Source organism: Mercenaria mercenaria, chromosome 4, assembly GCF_021730395.1.
Source record: "Mercenaria mercenaria strain notata chromosome 4, MADL_Memer_1, whole genome shotgun sequence".
NCBI classification, from domain to species: domain Eukaryota; kingdom Metazoa; phylum Mollusca; class Bivalvia; order Venerida; family Veneridae; genus Mercenaria; species Mercenaria mercenaria.
In genome coordinates, this window is record NC_069364.1 from 7,452,320 (window position 1) to 7,474,168 (window position 21,849).

Below are 21,849 nucleotides of genomic sequence, written 5' to 3' on the forward strand. Positions count from 1 at the left end.
CATTTGCATACACAGAACTCATAGCCTTTTCAGTCAAGCTTGTGCAATTTCAGAAGTCATTTCAGTGAAATTCCATGATTTTAATTTATGTCCAGTGCACGACTTCATAAGCTTTTTAATCATCATATCTTGTTTTTTTTAACAAATTTCTGATTGTTTCCTTTGCTCTTTCTGAACTTTTATTTGTTCCTTTCTTTCATTTTCCCCTTTCTTTTCGTCAAAAATATCTATGCTTGTAACTATACGATGGGCGGTTAACTTCCTAGAGGATGGTGGTTTAGCTGGAGTTCGATCCGCGGCCGGAAGACTGAATTCGTTTTCAATAGAAGCAGACCAGCTGGAATAGAATGGTTCGTTGCTTGTTTCGGGACTGGTCACAGGGACCGCTGGCTCACTAAACTGAGCCACTGGTAAAGTTATAAGCAAGCTTCCAGATTCATCCATGTTGCAAGGAACGTCGCCGAACAACACAAAATTAATCAGTTCCTGCTCTGACAGAATTTCATAGGGTATGCTATCTGTCGAAGGTTCAGACTGTGCGACAGCGGGCTGCTCTGCTCTGAGGAACCTGTTACTGTACCTTTTGACTGCAAGGGTTTTTATGATATATCGAAAGACTCTGGCAGAGCCTCCCGATCAAGTGGGAATATTCCGCACTTTTGAAAGCCACTGCGAATGTTAGAGGGAGTAAAGGCTTTGTCATGGGCCGTTCTAAACAGACGAGGCCATTCCCATTTGGTCACCATATTATTTGGACTGCTCGCCATGAACTCGGAGCAGACAGTGAAATACGCCCTGGACAATGGTCCAAAAACTGTTTTATCAAGTGGACAAAACCATTGGGTAGTATGTGGTGGAAATGCCAGCAAGGCGATGTCATTTTGTAAGCAAATATCAATAAATCCAAGTGTTTCGTGGGACGACTGGGAATTTAATATAGTAAGTTGTGGACGTTTAGGGCTACAGTATTTAAGGAAATGGCCCTGGAGCCAGAGCTCGCCGAGTGTAACTTCCATCCATGCCCGTTCCTGATATGTGTAAACGCTGCCCGGAAAGCCATCCATGGTATTGTAAGCATTTAGACTTGTGTGCGTTTTCACCTTTACAATAACTATGGGTGGTATTTCACCTCCAGCAGCGTACACGCATGCCAAGACGGACACGATATCTCTGGTATTTCCCACACGACCGGGATTATTCCTTGACCCGCTGGGACCAAGCACTTAGTTAGCTTATGTACTAGTGGAACACTCGTTTCATCGATATTCCATATTTTTCTTGGCTGGTCGGTTAAGCTCAGTTGTTTCAGCATATTTTGAAAATGTCTGATGGCCTGAGAAAAGAAAATATAGGCATGATGAATATGAATAAACAAAAAGGAAACATAGTGTATATTTGTCTTCAATGTGTTATATTTGCAATTTGTTTGTTGTTTATAATACTTCTTTCAATAAGGCATTAAGATAGTTTCAATTTTATTAGGGCATGTCGTTCACTAAGGGCGGCTACTAGTCCTGAAGGGTGAGTGGTGGTATTTTACACCCTGATTCATAGTTTACCAAAGTGAAATTCGAGTACATTCTTAGCATGCAAGAGTGAAATTCAAGTCAGTACATTCTTAGTGTGCAAGAGTCAAATTAGTCAGTACATTTGAAGCTGTACGTTAAGAGTGTGCGAAAGTGAAATTTAAGTCATTACATTTACATCTATTCATTAGCAGTAGTGGTGAAAACTTTTAAAGTATGATCATTTCCATTTCATTTAGGGCGGGTAAAATAGGTTACAAACTTTTACTGATATTCACTCTCATTAAGAACTACTGTAAACATAGAAACGTTCGCGAACACCATATTTTTTTATTTATGATAAGTAACGTAAATATCAAGGCGATAGTTCCTTGTTGTAAATTATGTAACATAGAACTTCTCAGAACAGTACAGCTAAACATAACACAACACAATAAACATTATTCAATCATATAATACATCAAACATAACATAACGTAACGTAACGTAACGTAGCATTAACATAACATAACATAACATAACATAACATAACACAACTCAACACAACACAAAATACAACACAACTTAAGATTAACATCAACATAACACAATGTGACATAATGCAACATAACAACGTAAGAGTTTACAAGTATTTTATATGGTTTATATTCTCTGAAGCAATCCTTCTTAATTACTAAATATCGCACACTGCCTTTATTTAGTGTCCGAACATACTCAGTTGTAGATTAGCGTCCCTCTCTCCTATTTCTATATGAAACATCTCTTATGTATCACTTGTTTTATTTATTTTATTGTATTCTATCTTATCCTCCTTTTGTCTTTCTCTATGTATCCACCTGTGATGATACTACAAGTGATCTTTCGTGTCCACTATCTAAGTCAGGTTCGGGGCATTCCTTGACCAAACACTTAACTTCACTTCCATTCGATAATGGTTAAACATGCACGTGTTTTTGCAAATGTCCCGAATAGAAGCAAGTCATTATCTAGGGGTGTTTTGAGTATTTACAGGAACCCTTTTTCTTTTCCATTGTGACCCACTTCTGAAATATTTGTGAAACTACCCTGCTCTTTGGTTCACTAATAATTAACATTGACTTTCATTGTGACATGTGCTGTAATATCTTGATAACACCTGACATCCTTCTACGTTTTAACTGGTTCATCTGCAGGTGGATTATTTCTATTTTCATTATTTTTCACTTATTTTCATTTATTGATTTATTCCTTTCTTTCTCTACATATTTTTTCTTATAACTATCACGATTTGAAATTCTTTACTTCTCTTACTAGCACTTAACTTATTTGTGACTTCTGAAATATGACTGAACAGGCTGATAATATTTTGTCTTTTTCTTGGTAACTATAGGAATAAAAGAGCCTTGTATGATGTTAAGTGACTACGATTTTCTTACTAGCACTTAACTTATTTGTGACTTCTAAAATATGTACGAACAGGCTGTCAATATTTTGTTTTGTTCTTGGGATTTATAGGAATACAGCCTTATATGTTAAGTGTCTACGATTTTAAGAAACATCTCTTATCGTATATTTTCTTCTAAAATTGGATGTATTGCACAAGAAATATTATTCTGTTTTGTAAATTTAAGCCATGTTTTTGGTGTATATCTTATAATAGAAGATTGACCTTATAAGTACAATGTGCTTTCGTCAATATTCTTTGCATGCAAAATGGTTACTGTACTATTGTTATTTGTGAAATTCATGCAATAAATATGTTTAAACTAACACCATATTTCGCGTTTTTATGACGACAAACGATTTAGCGTCTACAAAGATTCGCGGAATACGCCGGTCGCGAAATACGCTAAAATTTAATAGCTTAACCACATAGCAAACGGTCGCAGATAAAATAACAGATAAGGCTGCACATAAATTGGGCAAATAGAAGTAATTGGTCATCTATCCTTAACACATTTTAAATCTACCCTATTTGGTGATCGTGAGTGAAATTCAGGTTCTATAATATACCGTTTGTAATCACATATCACTGTATAATAGTACAAGCTAGCAGATCAATATTTCTATACGGATTTTTTTCTTTGATATCAATTTTGATCAAACAAACACAAGCATTATTCCCTGTGATAACTGGACCATGGCTGAGAATGGTAACAGTGTTTTAACAATAAAATTTATTGTTTGATATGGTAACATAGCCAAGGTGATTAAAATAATAGGCTCGAACAAATATTTTACTATTGTCAGGGTTTCACATAATTTTCGCTAAAATAAAATGTTTGCATATTGTCCCATGCGATGTATTTGTTTTACTCGAATTTTAAATGAATTATAGACAACATACGGGTGGTGACATAAACCGCGCTGATCGGATAGGGCTTAACATGATCGGAAAGGGCCTGCTATATGTTTATTATTGGGAATTATTTTCATTAAAAATCGAATAATGATAATTTTTTATCTTAAATTATTTTTTTTTCATTTGTTAAATAAAATGTGAAGAAACAATAAAATAATTTCCAATAATAAACATATAGCAGGCCCTTTCCGATCATTTTAAGCCCTTTCCGATCAGCGCGGTTTATTCCATGACTCGTATTTTGTCTAAAAGTCATCTAAAAATAACAAATTGATAACTCTTTTTCATAATTTATTTTCTTTTATTATATCATAATGAAATCTGAAGAAATAATTAAATATATTCCAATAATAAACATATGGCAGGCCCTTTCCGATCATGTCAGGCCCTTTCCGATCAAATACCACGGAAAGGGCCCTTTCCGGTATCTAGTCATGCACTGTTTGTATAACATTTTTTCTTAAATACTTTGATCCGTGATATAAGTATATCATATGAATATACTATAATAGGAAATTTCTACATTATTAAAACATTTCAATTAATAAAACATTTATGTCAAACTTTTCAGGTGCCAAGCTCTTACCAGCTTAGAAGATAAACGGCAAATCACAGCATTGTTGTCATGTACAATGAAAACTACAAACTTTCGCGTTTTCATGGTAGCTGGCTGGTTCGCGGATACAAAACTTTGCGGATACACATCAACCGCGAAAGTCACTAACTTGAATAGCGCGAAACCATTTCTAGGTTAACAATATTCCTGTTATGTGTAGGTAATATAGCACTGGCTTATAACAAGAATAAGAACTTCTCAAAATGTGAATTATTTCTGTCACTGTGCCAGTTAAAAATCAGAATCGCCAGTCAGTTCATGTTGGTAGATCTTTATGAGTTTGTTTAGCCAAACACCTGCAGATATGAATTTTCGCAGCATTATTTCTTTTCCTGTGACGTAAAGATAACATGTAACACTTTAGAGCATCAACAGGTCTGTTCTCCTGTTCCATACACTGTCCTAGTAAATTCAGTTCCGTTTCTTTGTGTGCAAGGTTGCGCTCTGTTTCAATGGCCCATATAAGTTTGTTCAGTGCTTGTTGCTGTTCCTCAGGTCTCTGTAGTTTGCCGTATGTCTTGTATTGTAGAAAATAAAGATATGGAAGTGAGTCTACCACAGCCCAGTCCATCCAGTTATCATATATACTTCTATGTAGTAGGTCCTCACGTGTTGATCTAAACAGTTCGTACTGAAGTTCATGTGGTACACAGTTTATTTCAGGTGGTAAAAATCTTACACAAAGTGCAACAGTATATTTCAATGCCTCTGCACCATATTGACTAGAAAGTCTACCAAATCCTCTCTTAAAGTAAGGTGTATTGAAGTCGTAGCAGCGACATACAGGCTCAGTAACTTCTATGTTATATTGTTCTTCTATACGAGAAAGAATTAAAACAGTTATTTCTGCATTGCCTACACGATACATTATAGATGCCAGTTTTAGTCTGCCTGAAGCAACATCCGAGTCCATTCCAGCTTCAATCCATGTAAATGCTTGAGGAGAAACTGTGTTGTTATTTTGAATGTTCTTTGAGGCTATCAGAGATCCTATTGAGGTAAAGAGTGGAGGTACTAGAAGTCTGCATGCTGTCTTTTCTAACATGTCACCATCTATGTAGTGTCTTGTCAGGTATATCACTTTCTGTAATAGTGTTTCTATATTTTCATCTTTTATCATCCGTATGGCTAAATCAGATGGAGTTATCAGTTTTAATAAACCACTTGTTATACTCATAGTGTATTCCTCTGACTGTTGTATATCATAATGTACTTCATTCATCATATTTAGCTTAATCTGAAGTCTTTCACCAAGGTTGTCAATCTGAATTCCAAAAGGAAAAATTCCATCAAATGGTATTAAATTTAACATTCTTTCAAGTAACTGCTGTTTGACTTCAGCAGAAAATTTTCCTGCCATTAAATTGTTTTCATGAACAATGAAATGGGGACAGTGTTCATTCAATATACAATTGTTCAGTGTGAATATACAGAAACTTAAACAGTTTAATATATTACACTCCTTCCATACACTTGCAGGTTTACTTGCTATGCAGTGAAACAAAACAGTTTTACACATGTAACTTGAAATACAGGTTCCATTGTCAAGATTTTCAACATTAATGTATGTTTTAAGAATCATTTTCATTAAGGTATAACATTTTATCTGAGTAATATTTAAATTGAACATCAGACACCGTTCAACTAATGAGGTAGAAAGTCTCCATTCAAAGTCTGCATTTTCACTTGCTCTGCTGCCAACACCCACAACAAAACAGTTTGTTGTTTTGGCATATCTCTTCATTTCTGCTGTTGGCCATATGTTTGTTTCTTGCTGGTCCAACCAAGCTCTTGATGACTGGGGCCATGATTTATAAGGATATGCTATTACTATGTCACTAGCAAGAACATATGGTTTTGCAGCTGATGCTGCTGATGGTCCTTGTCGCTGACATCCTTCTTGCATGATAGCATCAATCACTGTATTCTTGAACAATATCCGTCCATGTGTATCCTTGACAAAGATATTGTCCGTTTCATGTGTTACAGGAAGTGGAGCGTCACGTGTAAGTAACTGTAGAAGACAATAACCAGGAGGTGTTGTTTCATTTTGAATCATCAGGAGGTTACTTTTACCTGGAGACCATTCTGACCAGTCCTGTATCACACTGATATTATCCAGACAGAAAAGTGTGTCAGCATCTGATTGCAGTCCTCCTGTTGTGGTGCCTTCTGATTGACTTCCTAAATTATATACAGTCATTTGTCTACCATCTGCTCTGTGTGTGATTGTGCAAATAGTTTCTTCTAGTAAAAATGCCCTTCTCCTCTTCACCACAATATTTTCATTGACTCCAATATCATCCAGGACCTCAGAAAGTCTCTTGGATATATTATGATAGTAATCTGGTGTATGAAACATCCTGAAATATAATTTTAAACATGACAGACTTCATAAAATATTTTCATGATTCATACTTAAGCCACAGATTTGTATACATGATATATTTTACTCTCTTTTTTAAAAACAATTTGTCAATGAGCAAAAACATAAAATAAGTACTAAAATATGGCAAGAAGTTGATAAAGATAAGAAAATAAAATAACTGACCTGGTAAATTTACAGAAAACTAAAATATAAATGTCTACGTAGTTAGTGATTATATTTTTTCCAAACAATATAACTTCCTCTTTTGGTTTCAAAATCTTATTTGTCAAGGGGAAAGCAACTCTGATATCAATGTATAGGATGACCATTTGCATTCAGTCCCTTGCATTAATGAAGTCTTTCTAAAGTAATATTCTATTTGTATGTTTACTTTTAAAGTTTCCCTGTACATCAACAGCTTTCTCTAAAACCACCAAAACATCTATTGCCTTCTGAATCTTAATTAATCACATTTTCGTACTCTCTAACATAAACAAATCATTGCAGAACATGATTTCAACTGCCTGCCTGTTTTGTTGCATGCTTTCCACAATTACGCAGGGAAGGAAACAAAACACATTATACTTGTATTTTATAATTGTCCAGACAGTAACTCTGCAAGTACTGATCGGAATATATACATGTAGAAACATGTCATAATCATAGATTGCAAAGAATGGAAGTGCAATTCTTAAGAACGATTTATCTTTGATACTTTTTTTATAGTCATCTCCCTGTTAGCTCACCTGAGCACGAAGTGCTCAATGTGAGCTTTGTCGGTCGTCCGTCGTCGTCCGTCGTTGTCAGTCGTCGTCCGTCGTCAACAATTTGACTGTTAAGACTCTAGAGGTTACAATTTTAGCCCAATCTTAATGAAGCTTGGTCAGAATGTTACTCTCAATAACATCTTGGACGAGTTTGATATCAGGCCATCTTGGGTCAAAACTAGGTCACCAGGTCAAATCAAAGAAAAAGCTTGTTAACACTCTAGAGGCCAAATTTATGAAAATATCTCGAATATATCTTGAAACTTGATCAGAATGTTAATCTTGATAATCTTTAGGTCGAATTCAAATCTGGGTTAAGTGGGGTCAAAAACTAGGTCACCAGATCAAAAAATAAAAGGAACAGCCTGTTAGCACTATAGAGGCCACATTTATGACTGTATCTATATGGAACTTGGTCAGAATATTAATCTTGATGATCTTTAGGTCAAGTTCGAATCTGAGTCAGGTGGGGTCAAAATCTAGGTCACCAGGTCAAATCAAAGGAAAAGTTAGTTAACATTCTAGAGACCACATTTGTAACCACATCTTAATGAAACTTGGTCAGAATGTTAATCTTGATGATCTTCAGGTAAAGTTAAGTGGGGTCAAAAACTAGTTCACCTGGTAAAAAATCGTAGGAAAAGTTTGTTAACATTCTAGAGGCCACATTTATGACTGTATCTTCATGAAACGTGGGCAAAATGTTAACATTGATAATCTTTAGGTCAACTTAGAATCTGGGTTATATGGGGTTAAAATTAGGTCACCAGGTCAAATCAAAGGAAAAGCTAGCTGAAACTATAGAGGCCACATTTATGACCATATCTTAATGAAACGTGGTCAGAAAATTACTCTTGATGATCTGTAGGTCAAGTTCTAATCTGGGTCAGGTGAGGTCAAAAACTATGTCACTAGGTCAAATCAAATGAAAAGCTTTTTAACACTCTAGAGACCTAATTTTAAGTTTGAACCTTATGAGAATTAATTACCTTGATGCTCTCTAGGTCAAGTTTGAATCTGAGTCATGTGGGGTCAAAAACTAGGTCATCAGGTCAAATCAAAGGAAAAGCTAGTAAACACTCTAGAGACCAAATTTATGACCAAATCTTAATGAAACTTAGTCAGAATGTTTATCTTAATGATTTTTAGGTCAAGTTCTAATCTGGGTCAGGTAGGGTTAAAAACTAGGTCACCAGGTCAAATCAGATGTAAAGATTGTTAACAATCTAGAGGCCATATTTATGACTGAATCTTCATGAAGCTTGGTCAGAATATTAATCTTGATGATCGTCAGAATAAGTTGGAATCTGGATAATGTGGGGTCAAAAACTAGGTCACCAGATCAAATCAAACAAAAAACTAGTTAACACACTAGAGACCACATTTATGACCATATCTTATTAAAACATGGTCAGAGTGTAAATCTTAATGATCTTAAGCTCAAGTTCTAATCTGGCTTAGATGGGGTCAAAAACTAGGTCACCAGGTCAAATCGAAGGTAAAACTTGTTAACAATCTAGAGGCCACATTTATGACCATATCTTCATTAAACTTGGTCAGAATGTTAATCTTTATAATCTTTAGGTCAAGGTAGAATCTCCGTCATGTGGGGTCAAGAACTAGGTCACTAGATTAAATCAAAGGGAAAGCTATTTAACACTCTAGAGGCCGCATTTATGACCATATCTTAATGAAACTTGGTCAGAATGTTAAACTTGATAATTTTTAGGACAAGTTCTAATCTTGGTTAGGTGGGGTCAAAAACTAGGACACCAGTTTAAATCAAAGGTAAAACTTGTTAACACTCTAGAGACCTAAGTTTAAGTTCAAAACTCATGAGAATTGATCAGAAGGTTTGTCTTGATGACATCTAGGTTAGAGTCGAATCTGGGTCATGTGGGGTCAAAAACAAGATCACCAGTTCAAATGAAATGAAAAGCTTGTAAACACTGTGGAGGCCACATTTATGACCATATCTTCACGGAACTTGGTCAGAATGTTATTCGTGATGATCTTTAGATCAAGTTTAAATCTAGATAATGATTGGTCAAAAACTAGGTCACCAGGTCAAATCAAAGGAAAAGCTAGTAAACACTCTAGATACCAAATATATGATCAAATCATAATGAAACTTGGTCAGTGTTAATCTTAATGATCTTAAGGTCAAGTTCTAATCTGGGTCAGGTAGGGTTAAAAACTAGGTCACCAGGTCAAATCAGATGTAAAGATTGTTAACAATCTAGAGGCCATATTTATGACTGAATCTTCATGAAGCTTGGTCAGAATATTAATCTTGATGATCGTCAGATTAAGTTGGAATCTGGATAATGTGGGATCAAAAACTAGGTCACCAGATCAAATCAAACAAAAAACTAGTTAACACACTAGAGACCACATTTATGACCATATCTTATTAAAACATGGTCAGAGTGTAAATCTTAATGATCTTAAGCTCAAGTTCTAATCTGGCTTAGATGGGGTCAAAAACTAGGTCACCAGGTCAAATCGAAGGTAAAGCTTGTTAACAATCTAGAGGCCACATTTATGATCATATCTTCATGAAACTTGGTCAGAATGTTAATCTTTATAATCTTTAGGTCAAGGTAGAATCTCCGTCATGTGGGGTCAAGAACTAGGTCACTAGATTAAATCAAAGGGAAAGCTATTTAACACTCTAGAGGCCACATTTATGACCATATCTTAATGAAACTTGGTCAGAATGTTAAACTTGATAATTTTTAGGACAAGTTCTAATCTTGGTTAGGTGGGGTCAAAAACTAGGACACGAGTTTAAATCAAAGGTAAAACTTGTTAACACTCTAGAGACCTAAGTTTAAGTTTAAAACTCATGAGAATTGATCAGAAGGTTTGTCTTGATGACATCTAGGTTAGAGTCGAATCTGGGTCATGTGGGGTCAAAAACAAGATCACCAGTTCAAATGAAATGAAAAGCTTGTAAACACTGTGGAGGTCACATTTAAGACCATATCTTCACGGAACTTGGTCAGAATGTTATTCGTGATGATCTTTAGATCAAGTTTAAATCTAGATAATGATTGGTCAAAAACTATGTCACCAGGTCAAATCAAAGGAAAAGCTAGTAAACACTCTAGATACCAAATTTATGATCAAATCATAATGAAACTTGGTCAGTGTTAATCTTAATGATCTTAAGGTCAAGTTCTAATCTGGGTCAGGTAGGGTTAAAAACTAGGTCACCAGGTCAAATCAAACTTGTTAACAATCTAGAGGCCACATTTATGACTGAATTTTCATGAAACTTGGTCAGAATGTTAATCTTGATGATCATCAGGTCAAGTTTGAATCTGGGTAATGTGGGGTCAAAAACTAGGTCACCAGGTCAAATAAAAAAGAAAGCTAGTTAACAGTCTAATGGCCACATTTATGATCCTATCTTCATGAAACTAGGTCAGAAAGTGTATCTTGATGACCTCTGCGCCATGTTTGAATCCGGGTCATATGTAGTCAAAAACTAGGTCACCCGGCTTGAAATTTGGATGACGTGTACAGTTTTGCACACCAATCTTGTATTTGACTTTCAGTGACCATGAATGTGACCTACCGACCTACTTTCTTGTTTTTTAAGACACAGCCTTGAAATTTTTAATCGTGACTTACTGACCTACTTTCTTGTTTTTTAAGTTACAGCAACGCATTTTGGATTACACGTATAATATTTGGTACGGATTTCAGTACTCGTATTGAATAGCCTTAATCGTGACCTACTGACCTACTTTCTTGTTTTGAAGTTACAGCAACGAAATTTGGACCACATTTATAACATTTGATACAGATTTTAGTACTCATCTTAAATAGCCTTACTTGTGACCTACTGACCTCCTTTCTTGTTTTTAATGTTACAGCAACGAAATTTGGACCATATATATAATATTTGATACAGACTTCAGTACCCATATTGAATAGCCTTAATCGTGACCTACTGGCCAGGTGAGCGACACAAGGCCTTCTGGGCCGTCTTGTTTTTACTCTTGTTAGTGATTTTTTGTCGTTTGGTTCACAGTTTCACAAATGGTCACTCATGGTTTGTAGATAAGTAGAGAAAGGAATACAAATGTACAAATACTTTTAGGAGTTATAGCTCTTCATATGTTTTTTTTTCCAGTATACTTGTATATATTGAATACATTTTTCCTTTTTCTTAATCTTTTTTTTAGGCCTAACTGTTTTGCTGGTAGATAAATTCGAGCCATTATGTAGTGCTGTAAATAACAAGTTTATTTTGTAATTGCACCCCCAACGAAGTTGTAAGGGGGTATACTGGTTTCTGTCCGTCTGTCTGTCTGTCTGTAGACACAATCTTGTGTGCACCTACTCTCCTCACCCCCTTGACATAAATTAATTAACACAAGTGATCGGAAGTTGTGCATGGTGCATGTAAGGTTCTTTCAGAAAAAAATGCAGAGTTACTGGACTTTGTTCATAGAGTGACAGTCTGCATACAGTGCAATCTTGTGCGCGCCTAATCTCCTGAACCCATGCACACAATTTAATGAAACTGAACACAAGTGATCAGTAGTAACAGTCTGTAACCCTAGTTGTGCATGGTTCATGTTAGGTTCTTTCAGAAAAAAAATCTGATAAATCATAATAATTGGTTCTTTCTTGTATTTATATTAAGGAACTGTTTTCTTAAATCATAGATTTCTAAATTTTGAACCCTTTGTTTCAGCACGTTTAAAACGAGATCAACATTTCCAATATTTTGCTGCAGCCAAGTATACGCATAATGAAATGATACTCTACAGTATTTTATGTTATTTCTTCTTAAACGAAGCACAAGGTATACAATTAGATTTCCAGATTGAAAGTGTTTTACAACATCAAATCTAACTATAATTGAACCGACACAGACACATTCATACGGAGAAGCAACTAACAGTGAAATATGTTTACACTCACCAAATTTTATGGCATAATTCAATATTTAACAAACATACGTATAAGCAGCATTTGAAGAATAATAGAAATAATGCAACCGTTTTGTAAATATTTTCACCAAGAATAAATGAAACAGTATGTTGAATAGAACTGACATTACACAGTCTCTGCACCGACAACGGTGATATATAATGTTCTCTACATAGTTTGTGATCGTCTGCAACAACTCTTTTTACTTTACGTTGTCGTTCAAATAAACGATTGAATGAAATTTCGTCTCTATATATACAAATCCTATCTATTCAAAAAACATCAAACCAAAGCATTTCTGGAAAACATGTTGTAGTAATACAATAGCAATCGTTTCTGTTCAAATAAATTTTACTTAAATTGTGAAACAGTCGAGGCCTTCGCGGTGTTTATCGTCTGATTTACCACGTACACCGGAATTGAACGACGAGGGCGTTAGTCGGATTGGTTAAATATCCAAGCGTTTGAACGATAAACCGTGGTAAATCAGATATTAAACCACATGAAGGTCTTATTCAATTACATTCTAACATGCACAATAAATGATGAAAATTGTTGAAATTGTTCAAACCAGGCGTCATGCGGCTATCTGACGTCATAATTAACGTCATAATGTTCTCTCACTGGTTCGCGCGTCGCTCCAAGCTTTGCTTTATACCGCAGAATATGCAACGCTTCGCTTCCCTTTTTTGTTTAACTTTTAGCATGTAACTTTACATTAAATAAACCATTACAAAATATAAACAAAATATATCCAATTAGTTACACACTGGATAACCGGCTATCTCGACGCCCGATGGACAAATAAATCCGTTATTTAGACCAGAAATTGTAAATGTAAGCCCTGCCCATTCCTTCACAAAACTGTCAAGTTTTCAGGGATTGACTTCGAATTAAAAGAAATGTATCAAAAAATCAACCTACCTATTTACATCAGGGTTATTTTTTCCAGTCTTCCGGTTATCCAGTGTGATTTATGCTGTATAGAATTTGATATTGATTTAACGTAAATCATTAACAACAGCTCTAAAACTGTAAAACTTCATAATTTGAATTTATTCATACTTAAATATATTATAAGGACAGTATGTCTATTTTTATTTCACTAAAAGAGTAGAATACACAACTAAAATTCAGATACAATGAAAGAAAAACCTATATACAATCACACTGCATGTACACGTAATTACAAGTAAATAAAATCTGAAAAGTAGATCCCTCGGAAGCACCGAAAACAAGGCAAACAGTGAAAATTGCAGACTCGGTTTGATTGAGTCTGTTCATGAGCAGTAATGGAAAATGCAACACTGCCCACGCCCCCTAGCACCGGCTTAAGCAGTATTCAATCTTCAAATCTAAATGAGTTGAAATCAATGATCCCGAAGGACCAGAAAATATAACAACACTGAGATGAAGTCGGGGCGACTTTTTACGGCCGCCACACAGCACTTAACACCCGCTGTTGTGAAGTAAATAAAATCTGAAAAGTAGATCCCTCGAAAGTCAAGTCAAATCTCTTCATACGTACAGCATGATAAAACAGTACATTATTAAAATATTTTAAAAATACATATGCCTTTCTATACAGAAATATGCGAGACAATTTGATCTATACACTGGTTTTATACATTTACATATTCTAAAACGTAATACTTAGTAAGATGTTTCAGTCACTGACATAAAACTATTATAATCCTTATAAGTAGGTATACTTTCAAAATGTTTGCTTACATAAAAAGCATGAGGAAACTGTGAATCTATCTGTGACCAGCTACAGATAGATGCTATAGAGAAATTTTGACTCTATCTGGACCAAATAAAGTTAAAAACTGCTTTAAGACATGAAACTGAAAATACTTGCCTAACGTATTGTTAATAAATCTTTTATAACATGTAGGTTGTATCAGATCAGATTTGATATATATTTGCAGATTTATTCAATGTTCCTTCATACTATTTTTCTAAACTACAACTGACAATGTTAAAATATTATTGACATTATTTACAATACAATAATGTTATTTCTATGTTTTAAAATATTGATATTTTCTCAAATAATCAATTCCCTTTTGACAGAAATAGTAAGATACTAAGCTACGCAAGAACGTGCCTAAAGCTGTTCTTCTTCTCATTATTTAAATACAGTAATATTCATACTACACTGTATTGATATAGCAATTTGTTAACTGCATATAAAAATTACATACCGGTATATTTCAGACGTTCTAACATGTTTGCCTGTAAATAAACAATAGAACAGCTACAAAACCGATCTTATTGTTTTACAGTATTGATGGCTACGTTCTTTTAATACGATTGTTTTTTTTCCTGCTGAACATTTGAGTGTCGTGAACAGAATTTGCATTAGTTTTGTTAAAAAAGAGGATGTTTCCTTAAAATACTTTTTTTCACAAAAGTTTGTTTTAGCGCACCTGACAAGTTAAATGTCCTTAGACTTCATACCCCTGGGTTTTTAGTCACTAGGCTTCAAATTATAAATGAGCTGAGCATTCTTAAACATTGTTTTGTTTTGTATTTTTGACATAGGAGGAATTTTTGCCTTATACTCATCCTTTGTTTTAATGTCAGGCACAAGGCAGGAAGGCAATCGGTAATCATTCTTTAACTAGCTGGCAGCTAAGCAACCGGCGACGTCGGAACAGATCCCAGTGGGATCTAACCATCAACCTCCCGAGCCTGAAACAGATCCCTGAACCACTGGGCCAAGGGTATCTGATGACTTATGCGCAAGGTTGGTACTTAAATGTAGACGTTGAAAGTTAATACTGATTTCGGGCCGAATGTTGAGATGAAGCCAATGTCTTCCATTTGCAAGAAAAAGAAAAAAAAGCTTTAGATCTGCAGCTGTGTTGAACAATTGATGCGCACACACTGTTTTGATTTTGATAAAAATTCGACGTCTCGAGTATTCAGGAAGTCAGTGGTAATCGTCATATACTGTCATTATAAGAGTTTATTTTTCAAGCGCACTTACGGATTCTTCTGTATGGAAACAGTATTCAATTTATAATAGTCAGTGTCTTCTTGAATGTTTATCCAACAAAAACTCTTTACCTGCTCAGCGATGTCAGGTACATGTTCAAAGCGAGAATGTTATCATCTACATTGTGACTCGAAAATTCTTGGTTGCACTGAGGGCAAACGGCGTTCGACAATGTTCCGCGGAACTCTGTAACTTTCGAGATATTTCTGCACAATGGACAGGTGAAGCGTGCCTCCTGGAGTCCCCTTAGTGATTTTATAAGTTTGTCAGCTCTTTCAGAGCCATGTTCGCGGTAATACTTTTTCTCCTTCTCCTTCAGATCCTTCTCTTTCCAGAACACGTCCATAAATTTAAGATCGAGGACGTCCGCGTTCTCAACTCTAAAAAAGCCCATGTCTGCCCAGCTGTCACCCCAGGAGTTCATCAAACGAAGACATTCACTGTTGTAACTCGTCAACACAACAGCATGCCCTTCAGGTTTGTCATTCGGGACTCGTTTACTGATATCAAGGTGGTACTGCTTCAAAATCCCAGTTGGCTTATGCCTGTAAAAGTCTCCGAATATGTCCCACTCCTTCTCAGTAAGTCTGAATTTAGCTACAACTAAACGTTTTTCAGCTATAGCTTGCAAAGCTTCTTTGACATTTACCTCTTTACAATGTAACCGGTACTCTCGACAGATCTTTCGCAGCACCCGAAACGTGTTTGCTCCTTCTATGCCATGACCCTCGATGAGATTGTTTCTGAGATCTTCAAATTGAGGGTACCCTCCATCCCGACCAAGAATCCTGTGCATGGTTAAATGAAGAACCGTCGCTGACGCGTTCGCATAACAGGTTCCGCCTACTTGCTCATGTGCTTTGACGCAAGTATTTTGTTGATTGATGTAAATATCGAGAGATATAGACGTCAGCAATTCCGACAGAGCTTCTTGAGAAGACACGACGTTACGCGCCAAATCACAGACATCTTTCAAGTTATCTGGATGATTTACATGCAGAAATAACCTCGTCTCGTTGTTTGTGATATCAACATGCCAACCTTGTTTTATGAACACTGCCCTGGTCATTAATTCCGTAGGTATATATGAGCTTAAGTTAAACAAAAACTTAGCACCGTCCTCCCAAAGTGTGTCTGCAACACTGTATAATCTTCGAGGCTCCACTTGAGATTCTTTTGTTATGTAGCAGCCAACAACTGTGGCTTTTGCTCTCTTAAGCTTTGACTGAATGTCTTCTAAATTTCCACTGTCTGATGGTTCGCCGTCGGAAAGAACAAATAATAGTTTGTGCTGTTCTTTATATCTACCATTTGACAGTAAATCTGATGCCTCTCCTAAGGCTGCATGCAAAGGTGTACTACCATAAATATAAGGTTCAATAAGCTGTAGTAGTTGTTGTGAACTTTGCCCCGTAAGGTCTCGCTCGCTAAAACGCCCGCGAATAATTTCAGCTGCGTCCGGGACGCTATATATTGATTGTTCTTCTACTTCTGCCAACATCGACTCTCGTAGATATGTCATCACCTTTTCAACAATATCTTTTATATCTTCAAGTGTAGCCGCGCGAAACTGGCCTACAGCAGATGATGTACACTCTTGAAAGCCCTGTATTAGCCCTACAAATGGAGCTAAACATATATATGCATATAGGTCGTCACTCGCCAAGTCACGGCAACCTATAGGCAAATATTCATAGACAAAAAGCTTTCTAAATGTTTTGTCAACCCGAAGCCTAAAAAGAATCATCCTGCCGTCCTTTTCAGATGCGGACTCCCTTATAATACTTTTATTCTCTATCCATTTTCTTATTGAGCATGCACCACTTCTTTCCAGTATAACAATGATCTTTTCAATTGTCTCTTCCGAGACACAGCTTTCACCAACATGTCCAACAGTTGGAAAATTTCGAATACTTGTAAGAACGTCAAATATTTTATTACCGTACTGGACTTCATTTCTACCAAGCTGGGCTCCATTTCTACCAATCTGGGCTTTATTTCCACCATGATGGGCTCCAAAACCAACTGCGAATACCTTATTTGATCCTGAGACATCGTGTTTGATAAGGTCGTCAATCACAGTGAAGATTGAACGTGCCCATGTTCCTCCTTCCTCGTTAACTCCATCACTAATACTTGCTTTCATAGAATAAGATACATCTAGTAGAATTCCGAGTAATGTTGACATTTTTTCGTGTTTTATATTTGCATAGTGCTGACATCAGTGAAAACAAATGTTTATTTTTGTTCTATCAGCACTTTCAAGCGATCTCTAAGAAATCTAATATATATATTTTTAATGACAAAAATTACTACCGGATGCGTTTCAGTATCACTAAACACTTAAGCCAGTTTTCTCGACACATTATTCCATGCATTTTATTGTAATATAAACAACGGCGGTAAGCGCTTTGTTGAATTTTAACATCGTTTTGAGAGAATATATCTCAATCGATCAGTTATTATAATTTAAAGCCATCTACATTTGGAAATGAGATACATACACATGGGATTTAAAGCGTCAAATTTTATCATTAGAGTCCTTTGTATTGTATCATTGTCATATAAATCATTCGTAAGCTTTATCAGATCTTATCATTGAGTGTGCAGTCTATATTTTGGAATAAAACTGGAGTATATTATTTAAGAAATAATATATCTCATTCAGTGATTGTCGCTGAATAAAATTATTATTTGGAGTTCAGATTTGAAGGAATTAGCTCTAGATCTATATCACGAGGGCGCAGCCCGAGTGATATAATAATACGCATCTGAACGACAAACAATGATTTCATTCAAGAGCAAATCACTAATTGAGATATATTATTTCAATTCTAACATGTTGCCAAGGATTTTAGAGTACATCATTGACGACATCCATCAAATGCTAGTATATGCCTATTTGTTTTCTGTTGGTTTCTTTTCCAGCGCGCCGTTATGCCGTTCGACGCTATGACGTAATAATTGTGACGTTAGAAAAATGAATTTTTGTTTAATAATACTCAGTTTTCAGCCTTCTTTTTCTAACGGGAAAATGGAACGGGTCGTGTTAGAAGATAGTATCGAAACACAGCTATATACATATAAATACATTCTTTCAGTAAAGGTTTAGCAATATATCAACTATTCACAATTTGGTAAATGAAAAACGTCTTTACCAACGTTTGCCTGTTTTACTGTACTGTCCTGTGCGAACAGATACTTATAATATTCGCAAAAGGTTGTCCCCCTTTAAAAATGGATGTCATTTGTAAAGAGAAATAAATCACAGACACTTTGGGTCAGGAACCCGATCAGACTCTGCCCGGCCCACTGTTAGACAATATCTTTTTAGGATTTTAACATGAACTGACCATAGGTGAGGATCTGGCTATAATTGTAACCTCTAGAGTGTTAACAGTGAAGCTGTGAACGCCGGATGACGACGGACGAAGACGGACACAGTGCTACATCAATAGCTCAGATGTGCTCATAACTCCGGTGCGCTACCCATAATCATTCAATTTCAAGCCAGTCGATCAATACAATTGGCAATATGACAGACAAAACAATGGACAAAAAAAGTAAAATCTATATTCCCCACCGTATAGTTAATAGCATAATAAGCCAGGCCTTATCACCGTTATACGCATGTTTTTCCTGCCGCACATAATATTATCACATTATGTTGAAAAAAATGAACGTCCTAGGTGTTCACACTCTACTTTGTCCTAATTTTCAAATGTCAATTAAGAGGCAGCCACCTATAGCTTAAGGGTCAGGTATCCCAAAATCAGATATTGTAATAGTGTTGGTAAATGTTTTATGGCAAACTTCTCAACTTCAATCGTTTTTCATATATAGAGTTAATAATTACATTACATTTCACTCTTAGACTGATCTTGGTAAGGGACATACATCTTTTTTGTTTGTGGCCAGGTACCCCAAAACACAAAGTCACCGGTGTCAGATTTGATAATATCACTTTATAATCATATACTAACGTATCTTTAGTAATTCTTCAACCTCCCAAACTACTGTTCCCAATCATCCTCACCCCATCCCCTTTGTTATTTACCTTTCTCACACTACTTTCATCTGCTTTCTTATATTATTTTAGAATCTCTATTGGCCATTACATTTTTTCTCCCACCGACCATTAAACCCTCTTCCCGACCAATTACATCCCATTTCACAAATATTTTTTCGGAGTAGTTGTCTAAGCCAACTTTTGACCTACTTTAACAGACAACAAAAGTTGTAAATTTACAATTTTCAACCAATAAAAACAGAAATGAATACATGCATACTTCTAATTGGCTGATAAATACACTGTTTCACAAAAAAAGTTAAGTTACATTTCAACAGAGTATTACGTAGATACTGTAGATACTGTCGCAAATGACGTTTATCGGAGAAGCACAATAGGTTATTGTCGACAGGAGGTATTTATTGGAGTTTTACCTGAATGATGATTGGTTTTTAGGACATGAATCTTGAAATAAGTACTTATGTATAGTGTAATTGACGGTCGTGGTGAGCTCGGCTATTCCCGTAAAACTTGGTAATGTACTTGCTGACTGATTTCCACCGCATGATTAAACTTATAGTAATAAATGCAAGTGTTTGATATGACTTTGAATCACAAAATGCCCGCTATTTGCTGGTATATATACCGAAAAGTGTCAGAAATGCAGTATCAATTTAACACTGCACAAGAATATTCAAACTCTTTTGTAAAGCATCATAATTTGTCAAGAAGTAATAATTTATAATGTAATGTATGCATTTTCAATACATTAAATTCCCACCAAGACCGAATATCTTGTTTAAAAACATTTCTTGTTTATTTCTCACACTACCTTACATTTTATGTATTATTATTATTTCTAAATGGTCTTCGTTATCCCCTAAATCTCTACACCTCCAGTTAATTGTTTTGATGCTCTGTCTTCTGCAAAGGCATTGAGTTCATACGTTTTTGGTTCTTAAGGTTTACTTTTTATATAATTATTCATGAGCATTTTTGTGTTTTACATGCCATACCTTCTGGTTTCCATTACGTGAGTTAGAGATTCACCCGGCGGGGATTAGATTCATTTACACTGTCCCATGTCTTTGGAACATGGTGTGGGTAACAGTGAGGTTGGGTGCCCACCATAAATCGGTTTAAGCTCCCCAGTGGTGGTTTTGCCACTGACCGTTCAAAGGCGGTGTCCCACAGTGTTTCTTTATTTGTTCGTTTTTCCTAGTGTGTCTGTTTTGTACGAGATTGTGTTTGATGATTGCGCTGTGTGTGAGTGTGTGTTTGTGTTGGTCGTTTACGCATCAGCGTGCTGGGTTAACGTTTGGGAAGGCTACGTTTATAAAAGTTTATCTTAGTTCTTTGGACTATCTGCGTTTGCGGGTTTCTATGCTTCTGAGGAATCTTTTACAGATTTTACTAACTATCATGACAGCAATTTTAAGTGCCGTTCGGCGGCTGTAAAAAGTCAACCCGTACTTGGATTCTGTGTTGTTATATTTTCTGTTTCTTTGGGATTGTGAAGTCTATTTAATAGATATGTAATAGAGTTCCGCTTAAGCCGGTGCTAGGGGACGTAAAAGGTGTTGCATATTTTATTACCTCTTATGCACAGACTAAATCAAGCCGAGTCTGCTATTATTCTTTTTTGGTTGCATTCTATTCTTACAAGGGCATTCTATTCCTTTTACAGATTTTATTTGCAAACCAGTCCCATTCGGATTTGAATGCAAAGAAAAGTTTCATAAACCAAACGACGTTTGTGACCGGGATGTTGATGGACCATTTAGCGTTAAAAGGCAAGATATTAAACAGATGAGTTGTTTACCACAACAGCAGAACAGAACTGACATGTAGTGTCTTTGTATTTTCTTCTCCCAAAGAAAAAACACAACATTTTTACCGAAGAACACAGCGTATTGTTGATTTAAAACATTGTTTAAATCCGCACAATTATTTTATTGTCATCGCTGTAAATACAGAAAAATTATTGAAAACTGAGTATACATGTATTTTTGTGGTTGTGTTTGCTTCTGGAAGTATGGTCAAGTAATAGCACAGTGGAGTGTGTTGCTTATAAACTATAAACTAAACTGGTAACAAATTGTGCACATAGCTGTTTTTTTTATTTTCTTCGCTGATTGGCTTTTTTATGTTGCACTATTTATTATGCCCCCACTTTAGGGGGGAGGGGGGCATATAGATTTGCCCTTGTCCATCCGTCCGTCCTTCCGAGAATGTTGTGTCGCGCCTAGCTCCAAAAGTATTTGACGT

General features: G+C 35.8%; 2 protein-coding genes across 2 annotated transcripts; both read right to left on the reverse strand.

Moving 5' to 3' along the window:
• Nucleotides 1–599: 599 nt before the first annotated feature.
• On the reverse strand, nucleotides 600–1,064 carry LOC128556111 (uncharacterized). Its single transcript, XM_053540028.1, has one exon. The coding sequence runs from the start codon at nucleotides 1,062–1,064 to the stop codon at nucleotides 600–602; it is 465 nt and encodes a 154-aa protein (XP_053396003.1).
• A 3,081-nt stretch (nucleotides 1,065–4,145) lies between these two features.
• On the reverse strand, nucleotides 4,146–7,219 carry LOC123548571 (uncharacterized). The gene is made up of 2 exons (XM_045335938.2): nucleotides 7,035–7,219; nucleotides 4,146–6,846 (listed from the first exon to the last, which is right to left on the reverse strand). Exons 1-2 carry the CDS (start codon nucleotides 7,184–7,186, stop codon nucleotides 4,740–4,742), a joined length of 2,259 nt encoding a protein of 752 aa, XP_045191873.2. The 5' UTR covers nucleotides 7,187–7,219; the 3' UTR covers nucleotides 4,146–4,739.
• Between the last annotated feature and the right edge of the window lie 14,630 nt (nucleotides 7,220–21,849).

Excerpts from the sequence above, each read along its gene's own strand:
- LOC128556111 (XM_053540028.1), bottom strand. The coding sequence starts at position 1,064 with ATGGATGGCTTTCCGGGCAGCGTTTACACATATCAGGAACGGGCATGG.
- LOC123548571 (XM_045335938.2), bottom strand. The coding sequence starts at position 7,186 with ATGCAAATGGTCATCCTATACATTGATATCAGAGTTGCTTTCCCCTTG. Across the intron at positions 6,847-7,034 it reads GTTTTCTGTAAATTTACCAG|GATGTTTCATACACCAGATT; the intron begins GTCAGTTATTTT and ends ATTATATTTCAG.